Source organism: Triturus cristatus, chromosome 6 (assembly GCF_964204655.1).
Source record: "Triturus cristatus chromosome 6, aTriCri1.1, whole genome shotgun sequence".
NCBI lineage: Eukaryota > Metazoa > Chordata > Amphibia > Caudata > Salamandridae > Triturus > Triturus cristatus.
Window position 1 is genome coordinate 1231663966 of NC_140589.1, and position 27920 is coordinate 1231691885.

Below are 27920 nucleotides of genomic sequence, written 5' to 3' on the forward strand. Positions count from 1 at the left end.
TGTCAGCATTACATTTATCCAAATTGATATATGAAAGATAGTAAAGATGCACTTGTACCTGTAAAGAATGCCAATAGCTTGATTCTGAACTGGATTTAAATACCATTCTCATTTTATTTAATATTAGAGTTCACGTTATGCACAAGCTGTGAAAATAATAAATTCATACATTATGTGCGGTCATTTGCAGTTGAGATCTGGTACAAGATTGGTCAAATCAGTGGGGTACTTTAAAGCGGGGTACTTTAAAGTTAGTGGGGTATTTTGGGGGGGCACTCAACTGTTTCAAAAACTGCTAGGTTGTCTATTGATTTTGACAAGTTTTGTAATCTTCTAGAGGCTGTGATTTCTAAAGTAATTTTTTTAAATTCTCTTGTTACTCATTTATACAGCACATCAATGTTGTTTTGGTCTAATGGAGAATGAAAGTAGATTTCGGCTTGAGCCCATTTTCACATATTTCTGTTAAATCAGTGATCGATTGATTAGCTATATCTTCAGTCTGATGTGTGTCTTCTTCTAATCTTAGGAGAATTTGAGTATCGTTAAGATATTTGATGGCCACATTTTATTGCTGTATTGTTCTAATGTGGCTTCTTTTATGTGATTGTCAGATCTAACGGAGTGGGTTCTTTGCTGATACATCCACTAACATACTGGATATTGATGAATTTTTAGAGAGTCAGGATGCTCCTGGGTTTGTACCACTGATGAGGGAACAGGTTCTGAGAGACTTCTTTAGCCAGTTTCAGGAAGATGGCCACATCTACAGAGAGGTGGCATAGGATGCTTAGTTACCCAGGAATCTCTATGATATATTTATATTCACTCAATTGGAATATATCCTAGGGGAGGGGCACCGTTTCAGGCCTTCTGTTCCCCAGTTTATGTGAGGAACTTGAGACTTTTACATGGACCTTTCATTATAATGTGTCCAGAGGAGTTATCAATAATTCTCTCTAAACTTTAGGAGTGTTTTGAAACTTTCTCCTCTTAAACCATAATGCAGTAGAAGTCATTTTGTCAAGGGGGAGTAGGAATGAATGGTTTGTGGTAGAGCACTCATGGCAGGGTGGCCCTTCTTAGTGGAAATATTTTGGAAAGGTTAAAGCTATCACAATGGGCAAATAAAATGAATCCAGAAATAAACAGATGTACTTACAAAGATAGATGCATTGTATAAAAATGTTCTTTGACACATATAAAAAGTGCATGTAGACCTTGGTGATTTGTGTGCTAAACTTGTGCATTCTGTCCATCTACAAAGTCTAGCATTATCTCTTGCTCGCCATCAACATGCTTATCTTTTTCTGCAATACCGTTTTCTTTTTCTGCATCAATACATTTTACGCCGTGTTCTACATATCGATGCATGGTGCTGTAATACTGCTGCTCCCGGCTGAAGGAATACAGAGAGGATACCTCTTCCCAGGCCTTGTTGGATGGCATGTCAAATGCTTCGGGATCCTTATTCTCAAAAAAACTTGTAAGGTTCCGTTCTGCAAGCTTGCTCGCATATTCTTTTGATAGCTTTTCGAAGTGTTCCTTTTCCTTTTCAATGTAGGTCCTCCAGAAAGTCAACTGGAGGTAGCTCACCTTAGAACGGCAGCTGGCGTAGCAGGTACCCAACAGAGACAGTAAGAGAGTGGTTACAATCAGGGCCCATCCAAGCAACTGTAAAACAAATAAAGGGAGGTATGAGCAGGGGTGTTTGTAGTGTTCATTTCCTCCTAATGAATTAATTTACATTATTAAGTCATTTTAAGGATCCCTGCAAGGATCTTTAAGGAAGATCTAGGAAGCAAGGATTATAGATAGCGAGTAGATTTCTAAATGTTGGCATTCCCATTTTGTTTTAGGGGTAAAGAACGATAGTGTCACGGCTTTGTTAGCACTAGATCATGTTGTGTATGAGTACCAGAAATGGAATTATGATTTCACGACTCATGATTGTGTAGAACCAGCTTTTTGTGAAAAAAGGTCCACGAGAACAGCAGCTTGTTCCCAACGTATGATTGGCCACTTCTCAAAAGGCAGACATACGAGAAATAGGGGCTGCAACTTAAAGAACCAGATGAGATAGGTAGGAGAAGGGATCAGATGCAAGCAACAGAAGATTGAGTTTCAAAGTGAAAACATTGCTGCAACAGATGTAGCACATGTCGAATGAGCCTGACAGGTAAGTCCCTTGCTACAAGGCAGATAGTGGCCAAGATGGATCATGTCTCGGGACCTCAAAGTGGTGCAGAGACAGGACTGTGAATCATGTAGAGGAAATGAATTATCAGTTTATATAGTAGCAGGATTATGGATTAAACTCTTATTTGAGGCGTAGAGGCTATGTGAATCTTTCCCTGTATTACAGAGCTTAATTTGTAAAAGTATGAATCCTGGTGCCCAAAGCGGAGCTCAGAACCACGTGGCCGACGCTATTTAGTGTGAATACTAAGGCTGCGTAATGTTCAATCCACCTCAGGCCTCTTTAATTCACTACAAGACACACCCCTTTATCTCACTCTTGCAGGTTCCTACTTTATCCCTTTGTGACTTTTTCCTGTGTTTCTTTTCCTCCTTCCTTCTTTCTTTCTTTTTCCACTCTCTCGCTCTCGGGAAATATCTGACAGCAAAAATAAGTGCCAGTCCCCACAAATGAGTGCCCCCACTGGCAACCACCAGCTCAAATTAAGCGCGGCTTATCTGACAAGTAAGTCATTTAAGTTTATAGCCATGGGTAAGTTGAAGTTCTATGGTGCATTACTATTTCAAATTCTGGACTGAAACCTTTATAGAACTAAGTTATACATATATTCTGAAAATCATGGAATGAGTACCTTCCTACTGCACATGTACAACACATTACCCATACATATGTTCTCCTAAATAAATTCATATTGCACTGCCATGGCACACAAAATAAGAGAGCTCACAGAGTATCTTTTGCGAGTTAGGTACCTTCAATAGATGCACATGACCACTAGAGGATGTGTATTTTTCTCAGTAGGAGAGGTTGTCAATCCTCCTCTCTTTCACTTCGCTCCTTTTATTGCTGAATTAACTCTCTAAATGCCACCTTCATTTATTACACAAGCCCAGCTGGACTGCTTGTTCTGAATACATGCACACATTTTGAAATCTCTATTGTTTTGGGTAGAGTCGTGTAAATCACATCAGTATATCACTGAACATATATCCTACTTCATCTTTTTGATTCATTTGTTGATATATTATAAAAATGTTTTCGTTCAGAGACAAGCTTTTGTTATATTATGGTTTGTTCAACTTTCCTTGTGTTTCAAAAGTATTTAAAATCGATATGTGAGTAGAAAATCTGGTATCGTGCCTACTGTAAGTTAATTCACGTAATAGTAATAAACATTTTTGATCTATATCTGAAGTCGAATAGACTTTATATTTAAAAAAACATCTAAAGGCAGCACTGGGTTACACTTTAATTTGTATTTGTGGTATATGTAATGCTACAAGCAAACGATTGCAGTTGAAACTATGGGTTTGCTAGCGCTAATAATAGGTTGTGAATGAAAGATGTTTGATGTGAGCGACCGATACATTTGAAATTATTATCATATCCAGCTATTATATTTTGGACCAAACTTTCAATAGCAGGCCTTACCTCCTCCTTTTTTATTTGCTCCTTTCTTGAGGGAAGGGCGATCCTTTCCTAAGCCACCATATCCTTCTTAAATGGGAATAGGAAGTAACAAAAGGATGCAAATCAAAGTGACAAAATAAGGAGGGGAAGCATGGAGGCCAACGAAGTGGAAGACTGGAGACAACCAAAATGGAGGAAGGCTGAGGGCTCCTACATAAAGAAAAACACAACGGCCAAAATTCCTCTGAAGGAATAAACACAATAGAAAATAAGGAGGAATACACTAATACAGAACTGAGAGAAACAGGGGAATGTTTTGAAAATGGATATAGAGCGTGGCAAAGGCAGAGTACACTCAAGCATTGCAAGGGAGATTCAAAGTACTTTGTGATAAAGGTAATTCTTATATTGAATTGAAATAAGCTTTATTTCGATTAAAAAATATCTTAAAAAGCACATACAAATATAAAATGTACAAACATGTGGCACCAATATAAGAATCATATAAACTCATCGTATTCCCAGGATCTACAAAATTTTCTATAAAAAACATGTAAACATTATAAATAAGACAATATAAAATACATACACGGGCAAGTAAAAGAAACAGTCAGGCTACTTAGCCAAGAACTGCAAGAGCTTTAGTTCTTAAGAGCCAGGCCCACCTTAGAAATTTTGATAAAGCGCAAGCGTACATAGATCGCGTGTCTGATTTAAGAATGCGCAGCGCTATAAGGTGGTCACGTGTGCCCAGGCTTCTGCATAGGGGTTTGAGCCAGTATGATCTTGGGAATTTATATTCTGGGCATGCAAAAAGCACGTGTGCAATAGATTCGATTTTGGTTTCACAGAAAGGACAAAAAGGTGAAGTTTGAGAGGAAGATTACCAGCGAGCGGTCAGCTCGCGCACCGGGAGGGTGCCAACCCTAAATTTAAAATAAAGGGCTCGGTCATATGGCTTCTGAATAATATCGAGATAAGGCTCAAAGCGAACTACATCTTTGAGAAGAAGGAACTCAGTGGTACATCTACCGAATTGGGAACTAGAATTCCTTTTACCTATAACCCAACTCCAGTAGATTTTCTTCAACTCAGCTTTCGGGGGTGAAGTTCTGTTTATCCAAGCATCTTTAAGACCAAGGTCGTAGAGAAGGGTCTTTATATCTTTCAGCCATTTAATTTTATTCCAAGAAGGCATGGAAAGTATTTCGGACAAGCCCTCCGCATACTTAGTTAGTTCCGGGGTCCGCCAGAGCCGTGCCCAGAGAAGTAAAGGGCGTACTTTTGCCAGGTCTATCAGCGCATGGCATCCTAAGTCCGACAATAAAGGCACTATAGGTGTACTCTGTGGAAGTGCCATCAGTTCCCTATAGAAACTGGAATCGGACTTGGCAAGTTCCTCAATATTATTTGAGCCCCATAGTTCGGCACCGTAAAGTGCCGAGCTCACGCCCTTTGCCTTGTATATATCCAGTGCTGGAGCTATTGGCCTAGTTGAGGAGGAACGATGTTCTCTGAGAAGGGCACCAGTGACCCTCTTATGGGTTAAGAGCATCTTTTGTAAATGAGATTTCCAGCGCATAGTATCTGTGATGCGGATGCCCAAATAATCAAATTCTTTGACCCTTTCGAGAGAGACTGCATTTAAGACTGGAGGCCGACCTAATTTTTTCGGGGGATTCAAAATTAGGTATTTTGTTTTGATGGTATTAATAATAAGGCCTCTGTCGTTGCAGAAAGATTGGAAGCTGTCAAGAAGAGTTTGCAAGCCCATGGGTGTCTTAGACAAAAGGAGAGTATCGTCAGCAAACAGGAGAGTTGGAACACGTTCGCCCGCCAGGGAAGGTGCATCAGCAGGAACTTCCCGCAGGTGATCCACCACCCCATTCACATAAAGTGAAAAAAGGGTGGGAGCAAGAACACATCCCTGGCGGACGCCCCTGTTTACTGGGATTCTCTCAGTTTTCTGACCCTGGGGACCCCAACGTACTTGGGCATAATTACCATCATGAAGTTTTACTAGCAGGGCCAACAGATAAGAAGGGATGTTCATATTGGTCAGGACCCGCCAAAGAGTATCTCGGGGAACAAGGTCAAATGCTGTTTTTAAATCTATGAAGGCTAGATAGAGACTGCCCTTTCCAAGGAGGACGACCTTCCAATAGATAAGAAACAATCTAAAGACCTGTTCTATAGTGCCTGTTCCGGCCCTAAAGCCTGCTTGATAATCAGAGAGGATGCCATTATCCTCCACCCAAGTTAGTATCCTCTCCAATATCACTTTCCCGATGACCTTCTGGGAGGAGTCGATCAGGCTAATTGGCCGGTAATTAGATGGATCGTCACAAGCACCCTTTTTGAAAATGGGAACGACCTCGGCCCCCTTCCAAGATTCGGGGACCGGGGCGCCATTTATGATGGCATTAATGAGGGTAGAAAGTAACTTCCCCCAGTTAGATGGATCAAGCTTAAGAACATCACCGGGAATGCCGTCCGGGCCAGCTGCTTTCTGCGGGATAATGGACTGGATAGCACTATGAACCTCTCTTTCCGAGAAGGGGTCAATATTCAGGACGTCCACGAGGGGGAATGTCCCCTCGGGAAAAAGCTTCTCCACATTCTCAGGACCGGTGGAATATAATTTATAAAAATGCTCGTACCATGCTATACCAGTGATATTGTATGTCAAAAGTTCATGGACTGGTCTATTCTTTAATCTAATTGTGTCCCAAAAGGCACCAGGGTTGCGCTTAAGGGAAGCCTCCCTCAGGGTCTGCCAGTACTGCTCCTCCCAGGACTTTTTGGCGTTAGAGACAGAAGTCTTATAATCTTTCCTAGCTTTCTGAATTGCAGATACAATCCCACTTTTTAGGGCCACTATTAAAGCAGATTTCTTAATTCTGCAACTTTGCGTATACCAGCCATTCTTAGGGATAGGTTTAAGCCCTCCCTTCGATGGACCACCCTTGTTGTATATTCGAAATATGTTTCCCCGTTTGAGAATGGTGTCTTGAAAGACAGAGGGAGCCCTGTCAAGGGCAACCTGATGGATATTTGATTGGGCCAACTCGACTTGTGAAGCATGTAAGATTGACCTTATTAGTTCAACCTTACCATCATCCAGCATGACTTTGCGCCATTTAAGACGCCTCTCACAGTTGGCAGGATAAACCTCAGAGGTTTGTAGAGAACTAACTGCTGGAAGGAACAAGGACCCATGTGGATCTACCCATGGTGGTTTAATACAAAGAGATAGCTGGTTGTGGTCGCTATTGTGAGAGGGAATTATTTCCATGTCCACCATGAATATCCAAAGTTTAAGGTCGAGAAATATATAATCGATCCTTGAGGTGTGATTAGGCCTGTTGTAGGTGTGCGCACCCTGGGGGTCAGAGGGTGTTCTACCATTGGCCGCCCTTAAGCCAAACTCCAAGGTCATGGTGTTCAGGAATACAACAGACTTAGTCCATCTCTTGATAGGAGGCAACGTTAATGACGGAATGCCACGTTTAGCGTCATCCTCAAGCAGATCGGGAAGATCTACTGAGGCTAGGGGCTCGAAGGAGCAATTAAAGTCTCCTGCTACCAGGACGTAAGATGCATGATGGCACTTTCGTAGTTCGCCCTCCAGGAGTACAAGTGTAGGTGACAAAGCTCCTCCATTGAGGCCCCTTGCATAAACATTAAATATATCAAGAGACTTGTTTCCCTGGGCTCCCTTGAGAGTAAGTCTTAATATATCAGGGGAGGCAATATGGGCCTGCCTAATGGTGCACCCAAGTGAAGTACTAACCCAAATCAACAGGCCGCCCGAGGGACGTCCTCTTCCTGTCAAGGGTGGGATAGCCGGTATGCAAAAGGTGGTATAGCCAATCATATGATGCGGCTCTGTTGCCCAAGTCTCCTGGAAAATACAGATACTATAAGTCGTTATGAAGGAGTTCCAATATGGGAGGTCTAATTTGTTGGCAAGGCCAGCTACATTCCAATTTATGATCCTAAGAGAGGGAAAAGTAGTAGTTGTGTCTTGCAGTGCAGGTGAGTTGGAATAATTAGGAGTAGCCAGGGTTGGGGTAAGAGAAGAAGGCAATAGGAGGTGGTTAGTATCCTGAGATATTAAAGTATGTTGGGAACAGTGCTGCTGAGCATGAGGACTTGAGTCGGTTTGGAGGGGATCCCTATCAAGGTCAATAACTACTTCAAGATCTTTTGAGTTGGTATTAATTTCAACGGCAGGAGGAATATCTACCACTGTTGGGATTCCATGTCAATAATGCTCGTAGCAGCTATAAGTATCATGATATCTGCTGGGGGCAAAAGTAGGGAAAGCCTTTTCATTGGTGTTTACAACTCCCTTGAAATAACCATCGTAAGATGATTGGAAAAAAGAAGAGTGCAAATAATGAGGGTAAACAGTATCAGAGTAGAAGTGGTTTAAATCTAGACATCTTATGCCACTCATAGTGGGTTGTTGGTAATTACAAATTAATCTTGTGATCCGGGGGTCCCTGAAATTTATGATGACACAATCGCCAGGAGTATTTTTCGGTTTGTTGCCCACCCAGGCTACCCTTCTGACATGAAGAACCTGCCCATCCAAGTGTTTTGGGAGTGGCCTATTAATATTCAGCCAGTGTATTATTTTGTTATGTAGTTCGATGTAAGATTCTGGCTTGGCAGCTTTAGGGTGCGGAACTCCAGTCAAAATGGCAACATAGGGTAGGCACTCAGGTGGAAGATTAACACAAGGTAAGGACTGTTCAGAGCCAGTAGGGGGGACTTTAGATTGAATTTGTATGGGTTCATTGATGGATGATTTTGAGGGATTCTGAGCAGATTCAGCAAGGTATCCCAATGCCCCGGAAATTGGACGGCTACCAGTCGAGCCAGAGGCTGGTTTATTATTTGAAGGAGAGCTACCCGAAGATGATGTGGGTATTGAAGGCCTTAAATCTGGTGGGATAACTCCATTCTTTGGGCCTAAATTAGAGGCGACATTTGGTTTCGACAAGGCGACTTGAGGTATAGATTCATTAGAGGTAATTAAAGAAGGGTCAACAATGGTATCGTGGTCCTGACCTAACTTTGAATACAACTTGATTAGGGACTTAAGAGAAAAGAAGTTGTCAAGAGAGGCCTGCTCAAATCTCTCGAGCCTCTCAGACAATAATTTTACTCTTTCCATCATAGGAAGTAGCAAAGATTTAATAGTTTTTTCAAGTTGACCAATCAATACAAGTTGAGGGTCAAGGTCATTTTGGGATGCAGATTGTTGGAAAAGTTGCTCTGCAAAAGTATCAGTGGCTGAGTTGACCGGATGAACAGGGGATGATCTTATCCTAAGCTGATGGGGTGTAGGTGGAGCTGTTTGACCCACTTTCTTACCCATGCCAATACGTGATTTACTTTTGCTTTTTTTTGGAGCTTTTGCCTGATCCTCCCTGTTACCACTACCCACTCTTTTCCTTTTGTTTGGAACGATTTTTGGGTCCACTACAGTGGATGGCTCAGTAGTCACAAGGGTTACAAGAGATGAAGTGACAGTATTAGCAGTATTAGGTGTAACTTGGGAAGCAACTAACAGGGGAGAGTATGAAAGGTCCAGCAATGTCACGGGGGCAGGGTCACTAGGACCAGGAGAATGTGTATCCACACTCATCGGTAGGCGTGGTAAGTTCCCTGTTGAAGTGTCAACCACTTGGGTGTTGGCTTGGGCGGGTGAAGCAACTAGCGCAAATGCGCCCATTGAGGAGCGTTTATCTTTTAAAGCGTCCAGGGAGAGGCGCCGCTCTGTAATTGCAATTTCTTTTTCTAATACAGAGCAGGCACGAATTATAAAGTGGTCAAGAGTGCCACTTACGGAACCCCCTCCCAATGTGCTTCCCCTGCCCGAGCGTGTGGACATTGCCATAGCTACTAAGGGAACGAGATAGTCACAGCATGAAATATAATCAAACAGTCTGATGTAGAGCACTACACCGAGTCAATCAAGCAGCAAAGTTAACGTACCAGTCAGCGGTATGATGTAGAGGCAAGAGGGGTAGCCCAGCCCGGCCTCCTTTGGCCTCAGACGGCCCGCCCTTTGTCCGGGCTTCGTCCGGCGCCCGCCCGCACGCGTCCCGCGACGTGGAGGGAACGGCGTTCTTTTGAGCGCCTCTGGGCGCTTCGGTGACGTCGATGGGGCGCTAGGGCGCTTGGGAGCTGTAGTCTCCTCTCACCGAGGCCGCAAGATGGCACAGCGGCAACAGCAACGGCAGGTTTTGACACAACGGAACACCAACGGAACTCCTAGGTGAGCGAGGGAGGGCAGGACACCAGCAACTTCCCCGTCGCGGACCAGGCTCATGGCGATATCTGGACTCCAGGTTCAAACTTCCCGCTCCACCGAGGGAGCGGCGTTCTTTTGAGCGCCTCCGGGCGCTTCGGTGACGTCGATGGGGCGCTAGGGCGCTTGGGAGCTGTAGTCTCCTCTCACCGGGGCCGCAAGATGGCACAGTGGCAACAGCAACGGCGGGTTTTGACACAACGGAACACCAACGGAACTCCTAGGTGAGCGAGGGAGGGCAGGACACCAGCAACTTCCCCGTCGCGGACCAGGCTCACGGCGATATCTGGACTCCAGGTTCAAACTTCCCGCTCCACCGAGGGAGCGGCGTTCTTTTGAGCGCCTCCGGGCGCTTCGGTGACGTCGATGGGGCGCTAGGGCGCTTGGGAGCTGTAGTCTCCTCTCACCGGGGCCGCAAGATGGCACAGCGGCAACAGCAACGGCAGGTTTTGACACAACGGAACACCAACGGAACTCCTAGGTGAGCGAGGGAGGGCAGGACACCAGCAACTTCCCCGTCGCGGACCAGGCTCACGGCGATATCTGGACTCCAGGTTCAAACTTCCCGCTCCACCGAGGGAGTGGCGTTCTTTTGAGCGCCTCCGGGCGCTTCGGTGACGTCGATGGGGCGCTAGGGCGCTTGGGAGCTTGTAGTCTCCTCTCACCGGGGCCGCAAGATGGCACAGCGGCAACAGCAACGGCAGGTTTTGACACAACGGAACACCAACGGAACTCCTAGGTGAGCGAGGGAGGGCAGGACACCAGCAACTTCCCCGTCGCGGACCAGGCTCACGGCGATATCTGGACTCCAGGTTCAAACTTCCTGCTCCACCGAGGGAGCGGCGTTCTTTTGAGCGCCTCCGGGCGCTTCGGTGACGTCGATGGGGCGCTAGGGCGCTTGGGAGCTGTAGTCTCCTCTCACCGGGGCCGCAAGATGGCACAGCGGCAACAGCAACGGCAGGTTTTGACACAACGGAACACCAACGGAACTCCTAGGTGAGCGAGGGAGGGCAGGACACCAGCAACTTCCCCGTCGCGGACCAGGCTCACGGCGATATCTGGACTCCAGGTTCAAACTTCCCGCTCCAGGTAATTCTTATAGTGTAAGGTGTTACTGTATAATGTTCTGTTGGTGATATTCCACATTCTAGTATGACATGTAAGGGTTCAGAATAGGAGGGTGGAGAGCAGGAGAAGGTGCAAAACTGTTGTGGGAGCTGTGACTTGTGTGTGTGGGTTGCCATTGAAAAAAGGAGATGTTCTTCTACCTTCCGTTTGGAGTGATTACTATATTCTTGCCTAAAACAGTCTTCATGGATAGTCATTTCCATGATCACCTGAAAGTGCTTTTTTTGCTACCTTAATTTAGGGAATCATAGATGAATTTTTAAACACAACTTGTGACTTCGGTAAAACAGGATCTACGAACATCTGCTGATGTCTTTCGTGTCTACAAAACATAGAAGAATAGAGTCCTTCCTTGTTTTATTGTGAGAAAGTAGTCAAAGCCACTCCACGAGCCAAAAACCACCTTCAGAAGATCGATGAAGAAGCTTCGTGTGGAGCAGAACAGAGACACGGAAAGGGACGTAAGAAGCTACTTGAGCTTGTGTGGAAGCAGCGTGCTACTCTAGAAGAGGAGTGCTTGCCTCAGTTCACAGTCCTGAGAGGAGGGCAAAGAGTAACTAGTGTTCCTTCCAATGTTTCACCTGGTTAGGTTGAAATGAGTGGAGGCAGTAGGGTGGCCTATTGAGAAGGCCCACCTGCTCAACAAGGTCTCATAATCCAGCAAAGGGCAGTCCCCACTCCCACCCCAGTGTCGCTATGGAGGGTTCATAACACAAGAAATCATATTAAGGGTAATTACTCAAGCATAGGCACTCGATGTACCGGTGACAGGGTTGCTGCAGGATCCTCAAAATTACCATGCTGGAGTTCAGAAGGTGAATGAGCAATAAAGATGCCTTCAAATTTTGTTTTTGTCTTCTCACATTTGCTGTGTGTTCCAAGTACCGAGATCGATGTCAAGCTATGTCTTCTGACAAATCGCTGCTTCTTCTTTTAAAAGGGAGGTTCTTTCTCTGATTGCAACCTTAGAGGATTTTGAAAAGTGAACTATGTTTGGTACAGTGAGTGTGAAAGGAAAGGCTGTAGGATGTCATTTTTTTCTAACACACAACAAAATGTAAAGGCTTGTAAACCACCTATGCAAATATTTCAGGATATATCAGCAGTTAGGAAATACAAATGAAGCACATTATTTGTAAGTGTAATGGATACAAAAAGCTAAATAGGATCAAAACAAATAAATACACTTGATGGTGCCCATTTAAAATATTCACTCAAACCAGATGTCCTCACATTATCATTTGTGTGTTGTACCGTTCTAACTGTAAAACTGTATGTCTGTGCAAATTTAGTGATCATTTCAGTGGAACACATGTTTGTAAATGACGGTGCACTAACAGACCTTGCTACAAACTACACCCTTACCACTCTCTGCTAAATGCATTTGCTGCACTTGTTCTACGTGTGACAATTGAATGTATCACAATCTTTAACACTACAGTGATGAAACATTGTGGGAACTCCAACCCCTGATTTTTTTTCCAGCACCACTGTACTCAATTCAGACTATGAAATACATTCTAATTTTTTGAGCAGACTGCATTAAGGAAGGCAACTTTTCACCCACTATGTGCATGCCAAAATATTTGTTTTCTCACTTAATTTATTTAAAACTTTATAAAAAGCAAGATTTGCTTGGATGCTGAGGGACACTCCATACTATGAGGTAAATTTCAGAATACACAACACTGAATATAAACTTAGGTCATAGACAAATACAGGTGCACAAGCAGACACTGAAGTTCATAAGAAATGTCCATCCACAAGTAATCCCTTTTCGGCCTCCCGAAAGCATCAAAATTTGATCCAAAGAATTCGTATTAACAGGAACCTCTTTGCTCTAGGGTGGGGATATTCCAAAGGTTTGTCATCAAAACCGCTCCAAGCTTTTTCTTTTGCCACTCAGATGAGGTCTGTCAACTTCAAGGTTTTTGGAGCTAGTAGTGGAGAAATTGTCTTTGAGGGTGGCACCAGTGATGGCATTGTATGTGGCCCTAAAGGCACATGGTGCAGTGCCTTATCAGTTGTGTTCCTTTTCGGAAGCTGGACCATGGCAAAAGCATGAGCACGGGAAAGCTTCAGATCCTTATCGACAAGACATGGAAGAATAGAAACGGACACTAGTGCCCTAGTTATCACCATATAGAGCCAGATGCTGATGCATCCTGGGTTGGCAGAGCCACAACTGGAGTTGTATGGAGCTACCTGGCGGTACCGAAGTGCTATTACTAGGGGTAAGGTTTCTGGATCCAGTCTGGCACCTGGAGAATATTTATAAGGTGAGTAATCTGTGGGAAGGAATAGCCATCAGAAGGCAGTTTTCTATTAAGTGATATGAGAAGATTAATTAAATAATCTAATTCATCAAGAACTGCCTTCCCAAGGGATTAGCAACATCACAACTTTCAAGAAAATAAAACAAAATGACAGCATTGTGCATTTTACAGCACCATTTTCAAATTAGTTTTAAAAAGTCATAGATTTTACAGGCAGGTACAAAGGAGCCATTGTGAAATATTCCAATATTTTTTATCATCTTCCAGAAAAGTCCTCTCTATGGAGACAACTCTTGGAAAATTGAGCATTTTTAGTCCAATATCTCTAAAGGTGTAACAAATACTCTGGTATGTGGTTTGACATTGCTCCTTTCCATTTTTAAGATGATTTTCAAGTTAATATATATTCATTTTTCTTCATTTCCATCTCCTTTCCATTTCCCATCTGCTCTGTGAATCTACTTGCAGAAGGAAGGGTGTAAAAAATAAAAGGTTACACCAAATCATTAGATAGCCGGGTTATCTCTCAAGTTAGACAGATATGCCAATCTCAGAAATATGCGCTACGGGAGATTACAAAGACGTTACTGGTTCAAACACCAGACATGTCCTTAATGTTACTCTAATATTCAGGCTCGTTCTACAGCGGTGCTGATGATAATATCATTAAAATGATTTATGACGAGGATATTTTGCCTCCACATAAATCGTGAAACAACAGCTATAGCAGCAAGTGTTCTCTGGTTTGAAGGAAAAAGTATAAGCACAATTCATTACCAGCAATACCAATCATTATGTTTTTGGTACCCTGCAGATGTCACTGAACCCCACCTTTTGACAGGATGAATAACAGAAGTCATTGGTAGTCATTTTTGTCAGGGATGTCCACCAATATATCTGGGTGGTCCCCGATAAAGTAAACGATCCTGACAGTAAAGCAAGGATAGCCTCCATATGACAATGTCCTCATTATTCCAGAGGTGGCCTCCATGATGGTGAGAATGATCATGATACATCAGTTAGTGACAACTTATGCAAAGTTCACCATAATGGCTAGAAAGCCATATTATATATTATTGTGTGGATGTCTCAGGCCAGGCCCACCATATGCCTTAAATGGCTACAGTATCCCTATGGCTACCTTGTGCCAAGATGTCGGTGATTACTAAAATTAGACGCAAACATGCAGCATCTGGATTAGTTACTTCACAGTAGGCTTATCGATGTAAGGGGCCTGTTCCGTGTGTCTCAAGGAAGATTGCGCTGTGGCTACCTTTGCTGTGCCTCTTCTGTGTGGGTTCAAAGATAACACTGCTAGCACTATTGGGGTACTCCTCATGTGACCGGTCACCTAGGGGATATGGAGATGCCATCTGAATATATTGAAGTTGGTTGTGAAAGAACCACAGTAGTGCTCAGATATTCAGTTTCATGTGTGATAAGAGGATATTCATCTAGGATCAGGGATCAGTGGAATCTGATGTACCCTAAACATTAAGATGGTCCAATGACCACACTCTGAGGCCACTGAATGATGAGAACAGTGCCATCCATAACTTGTATGCTTACTTTTCAGTGCTGCGCTTCAGGGTGGCCTGGAAAGATATATTGATAATGTTGTAGGATGGGAGTGATTTTAACATTTGTTGGCTTCAGTAGCAGCTGTTACCATAATTATGTATTTTCGAGCATGGTCGGTTTGTGAACGTTAAGTTACTGTCATGATCTTCTTGGTTGAAGTTACCTTTTTTTCTGTAGCGGTGGGTCTTTCCAGTATACTTTGCATTGTGGAAATAATTCTTCTGCCAAGGATTTATTTGTATAGTTGATTTACGGGTGTCCTTCTCTTAAGAGGAGTTTAAATTTGATGTATGGGAAAATGTTGTCCCCATAGGCGATGGATTTAAAATGTTAACGAGGTGTTTATGAGGATGAATTTTTTTAACTTTTTTAAGGAGGTCCACTTAAGTATATTGCACAGAGGGATGGGAGTAGCTCTTTGTGAGGTACTTGTATCCCTGCTTTTTACTCATTCCCATGTATCTCTGTCTGCTTTATAGCCCAGCGAGTCTTAACCTTCAGACTTCTGTGGAACCTCATTGGATCTCTACTAAAAGCCGGAGACTACTGCTTAAGCAATTTCTACAATTTGAACCACTAAACATTAAACATACAGAAACAAGTGCAATGAAACAAAGACAAACATATGATATTTTTTATTTAATCCACAAACAAAAAAATACATGGAAACTGAAATTTTCATAGGGAAGTTGGAACTTTTCAAACTGCAGTATCCTAGATTCTAGCATATCACTTTCCTTTTTGCTCCTGATGGATACTTTGTCATTTGTTTGCCATCACACACTAGTGCTGCTTCAATTGAGGTCACTAATCGTCCATATTGGATTGTGTTTGCTGTACTCGTGCTGCTCCCACAAATCAGGACAACAATGTAATTTTTTGCTTCCAATTTTAAATTTCTTCACATTTACAGAGCGTTTTAAAACATTTAATTTCCATTTTTTAAATATCTACCTTATTAATCTGCTAATATTTAATTTTCAAAACATTCGAGGACCCCAGAGCACCCCTGTTCTAGCCCTCCCTTCCAGGATTACGGGACCATCCATTTGTCTCTCAGTCTGCCTGCTTTTTCTAATAAGCAGTAAACTTGTACAGTCACATCTGGCCACTGACACTCAGTAGAAACAACGTTGCTTCCTTAATCTTCCTCTCTCCATATTTGTCACTGGCTTGTGTTATTGTCCTTCGTAAATGCTGGTTTATGATTCATTAATAGGCTTGTTAATCCCTCCTTAGTACCGCCTTGTCTTCATTTGTAACCTCCCATGAGGACTGGCCCTTTTACTTCTGTTGTTACACGGTATGTCTTATTTAGTCCGTAAGCACTATTTTCTTTAATAAGTTTCTCCTACTACAGGCACGACATGCTTCCCTGCAACATTCAGCGCTGCATGCGCGCTTTCATTTTCCAAGCAGCCCGGGACAATGGCGGCCGGTTCTTGGAAGTGAAATGGGTCTGGCATTTATAAGAGTTTGAGCTAGTTGCATTGTAAATGACTATGCATTTAATTTATGTGTTAATTATCAAAACAGATAAATAAAAGGCATTGTCAATTAAAATGTCAATCGCTTAAACTCTCGCAAATGCAAGACCTATTGCATTGCTAATGCTTTTTTAGGATTGCCATTAGCTTGCCTTTTCTCTGGGCCTGATTGTAAACCTATTCCTTCTTAATAGCAATTCTCAATAATGCATTTAAAAAGTCATCTTCGTGCCCCCTCCGTGTAATCAATGATTTTTTGAAGCCTTATGCGCTGAGACAGCGACACTCTTTTTCAGAGCTAAAAATATGGGTACAATTGCCACCAACAAACTGAACAAATGCGAAAAAATTTCGAATATGAACAATAATATAAATGATTGTGAAAGGCACCTCATTGGCTCTTTTCGCAGAGCTTTCTAATTTTGTAGTCAAACATAGCATGTAAAATGTCAGAGAAACAGGTGTGCATGCATATGTGCAAAATATGTGTGAGAAAAAGCACAGAACACCGTTGCTTTTAAGTTTTGGCATAGCCACAATTCAGAGCCACGAAAGAAAGCAATCCATGTACATCTTTCAAGAAATTGAATACTAAACAGGGAGTAGCTGGTTGATTAATTACGAAATCCCTTTAATTTCATTGCATGTTCTTCCATAGATAAATAAATAAAAGGGCTTTCTATGCAAAGCATGGGAAGTATCCCTTTAGAAGAGTGGAAGTGCATTAATCCCCTTTGTGGAAATTGACATTTTGCAATGGTAGTCAGTGCATAGGCTAACAAAGAAACGTGGATGTTGCTGTGACCGGAAGTCATGCTACACGTAGACCTCTGTCCACACACAGGCACAATGTGCAGGTTAGGCTGCAGATTACTGCGACCATGTCCCTCCTCCCCACTCCTTTTCTTGTGCCCCCTTCAGCCCACTGTGTGGATCACTGACAGAATATTGAAGCCAAAAATATTGTGTTGCCAGAATATTGTGACAAGAATATCAGGACAAGAATAACAAGAAAGAAGGTGAGTGCAAATAGGTAAGTATAGATTTGCTGTTCTTAACTCCACATCACATACCTGCCAACTCACACACTGGCACTGTGTGACACATGATATTGGCTCCCATCACACGGTCTCCGAGTGAGGAGCCAATATCACACTGTGGCAGGGAAAACAAGCTGAAAACCACTGTAAATAGTGGTTTTCCAGATAGTTTTCCGAGGCTTTAAACTGACGACCTCCATTAAGTGGTGTGAAAACACCTCAGGACATCGGCACCAGCCTCAGCAAGCTTTTTAATTTGAGGGAGGAGGATTAGGTTTGGGGGCAGGGTGGGGTTCAAAATTGCCTTGTAGATACTTTTCGGCAAAAGGCCCGCTCCCTCCTCACACAGCAAAATTATTCTTCAAGTAGCAAGTAACATCAAAGTACCTTGAAGATTTATATATCGTCAAGATACCTATATGTAGAGTTATGTGTTTTAAACTTTACATACAAATAGAAACTTACTTTCACAATATATTTGTCCTCGAAATTATTGACATGATATTTTGTCCCACAATATTTTTGGTTCCGATATTCTGTGTAAACACCCTCCAGACCACACCAGTGGCCACCATCACATTGAAGTGCCACCTGTTATCGATCTCCACTCTCCCGAGCCCCTTGCCTTGATCCTGGCCGTCCCCACTTTGTCTCCTGTAAACATAATGGTCTAACGTAGTACCATTTAGATGATGATCACAAGTGGGGAAGATGGGGGGCTTCGTATTTACAACACCTGGTAAATACCGACACCACAGGGTCAGGTATTTACCAGATGTGAGAAATGGAGGAAAGCATGCAGAAGTCAGTGCTCATCCCACCAAATTCACACATGCATTAGTATTTGGTGGGGCGGCATGGCTAAGCCAGCCTACATGAGGGCGCATAACTCAGCAGCCAACTCAGAGCATTTAGCATGCTTTGAGAGGACCACTGATTAATCCTCGAGACTGCACTGCATTCCTGAGACACTGCCATACATGGAGCGAAGTTGAGCATGGCGAGGGAAGCCGGCATTGTTGGGTTCTGTCCTGGTCTCGTGACCGCAGGCACTCCGGCCTGGATGTCTTAAGCTGGGTGGCTGAAGCCCACTGCAGGCGCACGTGTCGACAGCTGGAGGAGTCTGGCTTCCATACAAGGGAAAGACATTGGTGACTCTTTTGAGAGCCCATGCACCCGTGCATACTTGGAAGGCCTCCTCTGTGAGAGCCGCTGCGGCTCTGCTTCTGTTGCTGCAGAGGAGCATCTGTATGTAGGGTGCCGCTGGTCCTGCCTGGTGGCGGGAGATAAGACTAGACTCCGAGGGTTGGTTAGAGCAGGCATACAGATCTCTGAGGAGTGCATGTATCCACCCAACACATTTTTTATATTGCTCTTGTCGGTGAAGCACTGAAGCGCTGGAGACTGTTCTGGACCCCCACAATATTGACTCTGGATGGGATCTTTGACAGGGCCCAGTTGAGTCCACCCCAGACAGAGGTGAAGGAACTACCTGGGACACTGCTGTGAGAGGCAATGCCAGGGATGGATTTGATTCCCCCACAACTTGAGCCCGCTGCTTTGGGTGACACTGCACTGATCTGAGAGGGAACTTTCCGGGCCAATACAGACTTGCAGGGTTTACTTGACCCACAAACAGAGCTATTCCACCTGACTGGGGCAACAACGTCTCCCCCTTCTGCACCCTATTGACTCTACCTAGAGGCCTTCTGGTTACTGCCCTTCCTCCATCTCAGTCCCATTGGCAAGCCTGTGCCAACGCACCTTGGAGAGGGGGTGTGAGATGCACCAAATTGAGCGCTACAAGACTGCTGAATTGATCTGTTGCAAGACCCATCAGATAAGCATTACAACCACAACTCTTCCTGCTGAGAAAGCAATAGCCTCCTTCTAGAAATTGGTCTCCTTCCGTTGCTCGACAACCTGAGACCTGCACTCCTGGCGGCTAGACTGCTTAAGCTGGAAACGTGGCCCTGCCGGTCTGGGCGCAATGTACAAGCAGGCCTGGACTCACCTTCATGAAGCAACCATTTATTTTCTTGTGTTGCCGCCAGAGTCATGGGGAAACTTAGGTCAAGCTCTGTGTCCCAAGCATCAGGAGAGCAGACAGCATGCTCTACATCGAAGGCTTCATTGTGTGCCTCCATCACCTCAGCGGAAGACATTGGTAAGATAGACAACATTTTTGGCATGATTGAACCCTCCAGGACTTTCCTGGAACAGAAAATCAACTCGGTTGCTACCAGCTTCAGCCTTCCAAAGGATGACTAAAGATATGAAGCCACAATTGGTGGATTCCCAGAAACACTTAGATGAACTGATCAACAGGATGCGATCCCTTGAAGGTCATATGGAGGATGCCGAGGGCAGAAATCGCAGAAATAATATTCATACGTTAGGGCTGGCTGGAGAGACAGAGGGACAAGATGCTGCAGCCTACCTTGAGAACTGGATCAGAGTCTTTCCGCTAAGCTATCTGCATTTTGTTCAATAGAGTAGCACATCATATCCTAGCGTAGCACCCTCCTCTGGGGCCTTCCCAATCAAATGTTTGTGAAGGTCCTCCATTACAGAGACTGCAATACCACCCTGTGAGAGGCGCACCACTTTTCTCTACTTGAGCACAATCGAGTCATGCTATTTCCTAATTATACTCTGGTGATGTAGCAATAGCTCACCTCTTTCCACAACCTTTACGAACTGGGTCTCACGTAATTGGGTGTCTTCCCTGCCAGGCTTCTTGTAGTGTATGTGCATATGCCACACTCCTTTGATAACCCAGCAGAAGCATAGGACTGGCTGGATCAGCAAACAACAATGAATACATCCTAAGAAGGAGGCCAGAGGAGACGCTGGAATAAGAGGTCTCACCAGTGTATGGCAGGTACAAACAATTTGACATATTAGTAACCCAGCATCACATTCACAGAGGGCAGTTTTTGATGTACCACGCACTGACCCACACCCTAAATACCTGATGGAATGCTGCAATATCAGAGTTGCCAACATACTTTGTGATGGAGTACCTTCATGTGTTGGGCACTGGTCGGCGCTTGATAACCTGGCTTGTGAAGGTAATTGGGGAACATACAGAGACTTGTATTACTCGCCTCTGCAATAAATGGTAAACAGAGCTTGGCCAGGCCCTCCCTACAAAGAGTTAGAAAGAATACTATCATATCCTGTTAAGTTTTCTCACAATGCCCATCCATCATCTAGTTGTTTTTGCATTTGATGCCTTAAGTGAGCCGTATATGCCCACGTGGGTCCTGGGCTCACTGTGCCACTGGAACCAAGCAATGCATGGCTATACCTAGCTGAAGAGCCCTAACTAGGGTGAAACTGGTCCTAGGCTGCTTGTGTTCCTGTTGAGGAAAGACCTGACCTGGCAGTTCGGGCTGGAGTGCTCCCATGAAGAGCAGGGTCAAGACTGATTTGCATATGGCTAAGTCAAAACTAAGGTGGCATGGTGGGCGAATAACAATGGATTGGTATGCGGCCCGAGCGATTGCTGGTGGCTGAGATCAAGCATTCCATCCAGCCACATTTTTATTCCTCTACAACTTTTTGTCTTACTTTGTTTTAATAAGGAAACATTTCATAGTTGTAATGTGTTTCAGCAGTGCTTAAAACCAAGCTGAGTTAGCTATATAGAAAAAATGTAATTTATTACTGATATTATTGTGGGGCATGTGGTGGGCTGTTGATGCTTTTATCCTGTTGCAACTCTCAAGCGCTGGTCTTCTGCAAGTAATTTCGAACTCCAAGGCAAAATTTCATTTTACCATTCAGCTGCTTGCTGTCCTATAGCAGTTCAACATCTTATGCCATTTGTTCCAATCTGGCATCATCTTGTGGACAAGTATGGGGGTACAGCGAGGCAGCTGCCTGCTGTGGCCACTTTGGCCTTAGTGACGTGATTTAATTTCCAGCAACCCACAGTTAGACTCTCTCTTCCTCTCTCCCACCCTCTTGCAGCATCTCCACAGTGCTCCTTCCATCAGTCTGGTTATCAGCCATCTCTGATCTGTCCCCAGCCTCCCTCTTTCTCTATGCCCTATCAAGTTCACTGCCCCCGTACAATCATGTCCCTACTCAGAAGTGTACCTGAGTAGAGATACTGTACATTTTCATCAGGCCCCTCATCACCAAAGATTCCTCTACTCCCTCCATCATACCTACTGGGCATATGGAAGTTGGTTATGTCTTTTATTGACTATGTGGATGCTGCATATACTGCTGGGCATATGGGACCTGGCAGTATCTACTACTGTACATGTTGGAAGCACGCTATCTTTGTGGGTGGGGAGGTCAAAACTGGTGTAAGTGACCAGTAGTAATAACTAAAATAAATGCATCATATACCATGAATTTTCAGGTAATGGGGAGATACGCCTTCACACTCCTGTAATTTGGTCTCGTATGGGTTGACAAATGTTATTGGGCCACTAAAAAATCTAACAAAAATCAAGATTGATCCAAAAACATTAGTAAGGGAATTCATTATGGTAAAAACATTCAATGAGGTTGTTACTCCATTTCTGTATTCTTCTGAAATAAATGTTTCTTCCACATCATATTCCAATTTATTTTTCAAATAATTCATCTCACTTACTTATCTAGTTCAACATGTTTCGTTTATCACACATTATCCTTCACCAGGAGTAAAATATTGACTGATTCCTACAAACAAGAGTAACATAACAATACATTTCAGTAATGTTAGTAATGATTCTTGTTATCGAGAAACTTACCGTTCCACATCTCTGTCACACAGTTTATTGATAATGGTCATTCTAGTCATCCTGGATGGTCAGCGTTCCTTTTTTTCTCCTTATTGCCACAGGGCAAATCTTTTGCCTCCATAAATCAGACATTTCAGTTTGTTTCACCTCTACTCACCAACAGTAAATTACCTCGTTGATCTTAATTGTGCCCTCCCTGAATGTCATGCTTACGTTACGAACAGCATCGTTTTTCGAGTAACTATTTATATAATGGAATATATTATTCTAATACTCATAACTATTTTGTATCAGCATTTTATTGTATTTTAGTTCTCAATATGTAATTATCAATGCCTGTTTTGTAACTGAAAACTACCACTGCCTTTTCATATACCTTCTGTGTCTTAGCTGAAGTCAACGATGGCCTGATGCCCACGCTCTATGCTACTCCTACCCATCATCTATGTATTACACAACCTTGCAACACACATATATTTAGTAAACAAAAAAATATTGATGTTGTCAATGCTTGTTCAAATGTGCAAGGATGTGTGGACTTCACATGATAAACAAAATGTATTTCAAGTAAAAGAAAAAAGGAAAAAATATATATTTGCAAAGGGTCATATTTATTTTAACCCAACTCAGGCATATTTGCTGCAGGGCTAGCAATACCATTGTATTCCATGGAAGTTCACAAATTGCAAACATTCCTAGGGCTTCTATGGATCAGGTTTAGTTGTAAGACTCGGCAATATATAGGCCTCTGACTTTGGCTCTGGTGATTAAGAAGAGCCCTTTAACTGTTTTTATAATTTCTAGTCCTTGCTTTTCCTTGTTCGCCTCAGAAGCAAGTAAGAGATATATGTTAGCTGTTAGGGATGGGTCAAGGTGACAACTATTTGATGTCATCAGGGCTCTATGTGTGGCAATGTCACGTCTGCTATCACATGCATTTTAGTGATTCACTGTGCCTGCGTCTCCAGTTGCCACAAAAGTAAACTTGAGCAAATGTGAAAACATGCATTATGCACTCCACATGCACTGTTGCCACAATAGACTTCCTGATGCTCATCAATATTCGATTCGTTGGTTGTTTTCATGAACCGCTCACATTTCCAATACCGAACTCTGATGCAATATGTGCTATTGAGCTGAAGTGCACTTAATAGATATGTGGTATACAAAGTTCATGACTTAAGTCCCAAATAGATTTCAAAACTTTGTATTCCTCTTTCCATTATTTTTCCAATAAAAAGCAGTCAATGTGTTTCGTTCCTTTTCCATAGGGGAACTTCTTCAGGGCTAATCTCATACGATACTAGTAACTCTCACAATAAGGAGCTTCTTCACGGATTCATTCGATATGAATTCTTTGTGTGTAAATATATATTCCTCAGTATTTTATCCATGTAATAGTGGAAGAAGTCAGAGGTATCATACAACACCCTGTGGCTCAATACTTGTGTATATGTTGAGTGACTTTTGGGAAACAATTGTTATTGGCTCATGTGGTTCTACAGTAAAGAAAGGCTTTTTTGCAAAAAAGGAATTAAAAATGTGTTTTGCTGCAAATACGATGGAATGAAGAATAAGGAGTTTGAAAATCAAATTCGGACTCAAGCCTTGAACTTTTGTATACTTCATTTCTATCAAGTGCAATCCAGCTCCTAAATCTAATTGTGTTTCTGCGTGATGGCAGCAGTTCCCTTTCCAGCTAGACACTGATTTGGAAGTGCGAAATGTTCCATGAACTGCTGGTTTGGTAGTGTGGTTAGCTAAAGCAGCTATAGTTATTTACAGGAATGGTTTAATCAGCCAGTTCACCATTCATTCATTAAGGGCCGGGCAGGGCCCTAAAATAGGCCATGGCAACGCAATAAAAGTACCGCCCATTAGGGAACCAGATAGCTAAAGAAAAATTGCCCACATCTGCATATCGGGGCAGTTTTTAACTTGCAAAGACACACTGCATAGATGTTTACCATGGAATGGGAGAATGCACGCAATTGTACTTGCCGGAGTCAATGTCTGTGGTAATATCAGAGAACACAACGGAAAACACCGGCTGACCAGGCCATAAAATGGACCCACACACTAACTTACAAGGCTCCTTCAGGCACTGCCAGATTGACCTATGGGCCAGTCCGACTCTGCAATTAATTTCTCATTCATCAGGGTGTTTGGTTGATCATTACACACTGCATCACAATACACACAAATGGTAGCACGTGTTTCCCCCCAAAGAACCTTTGCTAAACAAGCACTTTCCCTTCCTGGAAAATAATGCAAATCCAGCCCATAGTCACCGACTCTCCTTCCCTGGGGCATTACATTCAACACGACATTACGTACCTGAGACTGGGCTTGAAGCATAAGCAGAATGTCTTCGTTTTCAGACCCGGGCATGGTTGTTTTCCCGCACACCACTCTGTGGAGTTCATCCGGGCACTTCTCCGACTTCCCTGCGCACATGCTCTCCACGTAGCTCGCGACCTGACAGCCACTCATGGCGCACTCATAAAACGTCGCATTGAGCAGCGCCATGGCTAGCCAAATCACTGGTGCAAACAACGCTTTCGACGTAATCTGACAAAAAACGTGAAGGCCCCGGCACCGGTTGCCCCTGGGGAATATTTGTGATGGATTCAGACAGCAGCCTGTAAAGAGTTTCCACGTTTTGCTGTTCAGGAAGTACCCCGCGATAAGCAGCACCAGGGCTGGGACAAAAAGAAACACCACTCCATAGGCGAAATTCTGGTGGCTACATGGACATTTAAAGGCAATTAGAGAGAACATCTGTTGACCCCCAATCGTCATCAGCCCCATGATGCCATAACCAATTGCAGTTTTTCTCTCAACGACTAATTCAAATACCTTTTTAAGACCGTCCATGTTTGAAGCTGCAGAAACCGTGAATCAACTCTCAAAGTGAAACCAGGTAAACAGAAAGTCTGACTGCTGGCGGTGAAACAAAGGCGTGGAGGCTGTAGGAATAGCGCACACAAAGTAGTATTTCTGGTTTTAAAGCCGTACAGAGCAAGGTTACTATGAGTACAAAGCACTGCTATGCATGTCCCATATCTCCAGGGGTCGAAGTTCATTACAAATTTATGGAAGCTGGGATGCTTGCGCAGTGGGGGCGGGGTCACAGGCGTGGCTAAAAAAACAAAATATTCTGATACTTTGTTCAGTCTTTCAACTTCATGTAATTACATATAACATAATGCACTGTTGTATAGTATGAACCTTCTATTAGTTAATGCACTGCATAGTACAGGCTATCTGCGTAACAGGCGAGCCACAGGATTGAAACCTGGGGTGCAGTCCGGCCAATCTGAGAGCAAGATTCAGCTTCTATGCTCCAGCTAGGCAGCTACGTTCATCTACCAAGATTAAGGCATATGTCTCCAGGTTTTGCAGGCAGAGGACCAGTGGCAGCTCCCTCTCACGGATGGGGGCCGTAGCCAGGAACCAACTCCCAGTGGAGTTGCGTGCTCTGATTGACATTAAGGCTTTCAGAAAGAGACTGAAGACCCTCTTTTAGGTCTCGCCTGGCGAACGCAGCGCATAGTACCACCAGGGGCACCCCTCTGTCCCCCCCTCCTCCAAAATGCATACCCAAATAACACACACACAGACTGTTGAGTTGGGTAAAATTGCTGCAGGTTTATTACATAATCCAGATATGTAATGGGTGGGTTATCTTACGGGCGATCCCAGGGCAGGCAACCAACTGGGCCGCCTGCCCGCCTGATGAGCCGGGCAGCGTGGGAGCGAACCCCGTCTTTGCTGCCATCCAGGTGATTCTTTCTACGAGCACGTGCCGTTGGTAACTTCTACTCACGCCCATCCTCTCGGGGCGGAGCGTCGCATAGCAAACCCCCGGTTGTTCAGGCCCACAACCGCCCGCAGGACTAGTGGGGCGCCGACACGGCTTCCGGGACCCTCCCATGAGGCTCCTTGGTTTTGGCTCAGGCACCCCATATGGTGCCGCGCAGAGGTACCCTTTGTACCCGCCTGCTTCCAGATCGCCCTGTAACTCCGCCTGCAACGAAAAAAGAAACATTACAACGCTCTGAAAACCCCCCCACCCAAAGCCTACGCTGGGTAAGCGGTAGGGAGGGATGCGGCGTGGCGAGCGACAAAGAGGTCACCAGGAGGGTGGGGGAAGGCTAAATAGCCTCCCCTTCCCCACAGGGGCCAGGAAGTGACGCGCTTATGCGTCCCATCCGGCCAACATGAGGAGAGGGGGGGACACCGGTCGGCGTCCCCGCCCCCTCCCCTTGGGAGGGGGTGGGGAGGGGTGACCGGTGCCCCGGTGGCACTAGGGCGCCGACCACTGTAGTGGCCCCCTGCGGGGGCCGCATTCGGCGGCATAGTACCACCAGGGGCACCCCTCTGTTCCCCCCCCCAAAATGCATACCCAAATAACACACACACAGACTGTTGAGTTGGGTAAAATTGCTGCAGGTTTATTACATAATCCAGATATGTAATGGGTGGGTTATCTTACGGGCGATCCCAGGGCAGGCAACCAACTGGGCCGCCTGCCCGCCTGATGAGCCGGGCAGCGCGGGAGCGAACCCCGTCTTTGCTGCCATCAGGGTGATTCTTTCTACGATCATGTGCCGTTGGTAACTTCTACTCACGCCCCCCCTCTCGGGGCGGAGCGTCGCATAGCAAACCCCCGGTTGTTCAGGCCCACAACCGCCCGCAGGACTAGTGGGGCGCCGACACGGCTTCCGGGACCCTCCCATGAGGCTCCTCGGTTTTGGCTCAGGCACCCCCTATGGTGCAGCGCAGAGGTACCCTTTGTACCGGCCTGCTTCCAGATCGCCCTGTAACTCCGCCACAGCTCTGGAGGCGGCCACCGTCGCAGCCAGAGCCCCCCACCAGAACAGCTATAGTCTTACCTGCAGCCTCTCCTGTCTAAAGGTTCCTGCAATTCTAGATGACAGAGAACCATCCCTACTGGTTATAGATGGCCCCATCTATATCCCAAAGCCCTTGACGCTAGCCTGGGTCAGATAGTGTCTGATGAAACCAAAGGCCCGTTAAGCCTGAGAAGTTGTGCCAGGAACTATTCACACTCAAGCGGGAACGTTCCCTGCATCACATGCCTCTGCCCCGTGCCAGCTGTGGGTGGGGCGAATGCATTTGCCAAGGCTCACATTGCCCCATCTATTTGCTGATCTCACCTAGCTGCCGTCTTTTTAGCACTATGTGTGCCTGCACACCTGTGTGCCCCATCTATGGGACAGCAGCCCACTTGCTAGGTGACGACTCCCCCACCCGCCTGCCTACTTTGGCTATTAAGGAGAGAGGATTATACATAACCTTTGAACAGTCCCTTAGTTTGCTAAATCCTGGCGCAAAAGAGTGCTCATGACTAGACGTGCGTGACAATGGGCGAGGGGCCCTCCTGCCCTTGCCATGTATCCCTTCTCCCTATGGGAAGTATGCTCGTTCAGTTCCCTCTGTGGTGAAAACCCCCAAGGCATGCCAGCTTAGAGAGTCTGTCTGATTTGAACAGTGCACACTGTCTACAGTATGTTCCAAACACCAAGGATTGACTACCTCCCACTTCCCCCATCCTAGAATACTCCCCGATATGGGGGCGGCGGGGGGGTACCTCCTGCCAACACGGGGCATCCCTAGCGGTGACAAATAGCCTGCTCCAATGAAGTTTGGCATAGGTGACACACTGGACGTGCCAAATGTTCTATTGCCATGGTGTCCCATT

General features: G+C 44.6%; 2 protein-coding genes across 3 annotated transcripts in view; one reads left to right on the forward strand and one right to left on the reverse strand.

Moving 5' to 3' along the window:
• TRAPPC3L (trafficking protein particle complex subunit 3L) overlaps nucleotides 1-27920 on the forward strand; it is a 663369-nt gene that overhangs the window by 340695 nt on the left and 294754 nt on the right. The gene's annotated exons all lie outside the window — the stretch shown is intronic.
• CALHM5 (calcium homeostasis modulator family member 5) lies at nucleotides 83-25265 on the reverse strand. The gene is made up of 2 exons (XM_085612168.1): nucleotides 24530-25265; nucleotides 83-1674 (listed from the first exon to the last, which is right to left on the reverse strand). Exons 1-2 carry the CDS (start codon nucleotides 25067-25069, stop codon nucleotides 1237-1239), a joined length of 978 nt encoding a protein of 325 aa, XP_085468294.1. The 5' UTR covers nucleotides 25070-25265; the 3' UTR covers nucleotides 83-1236.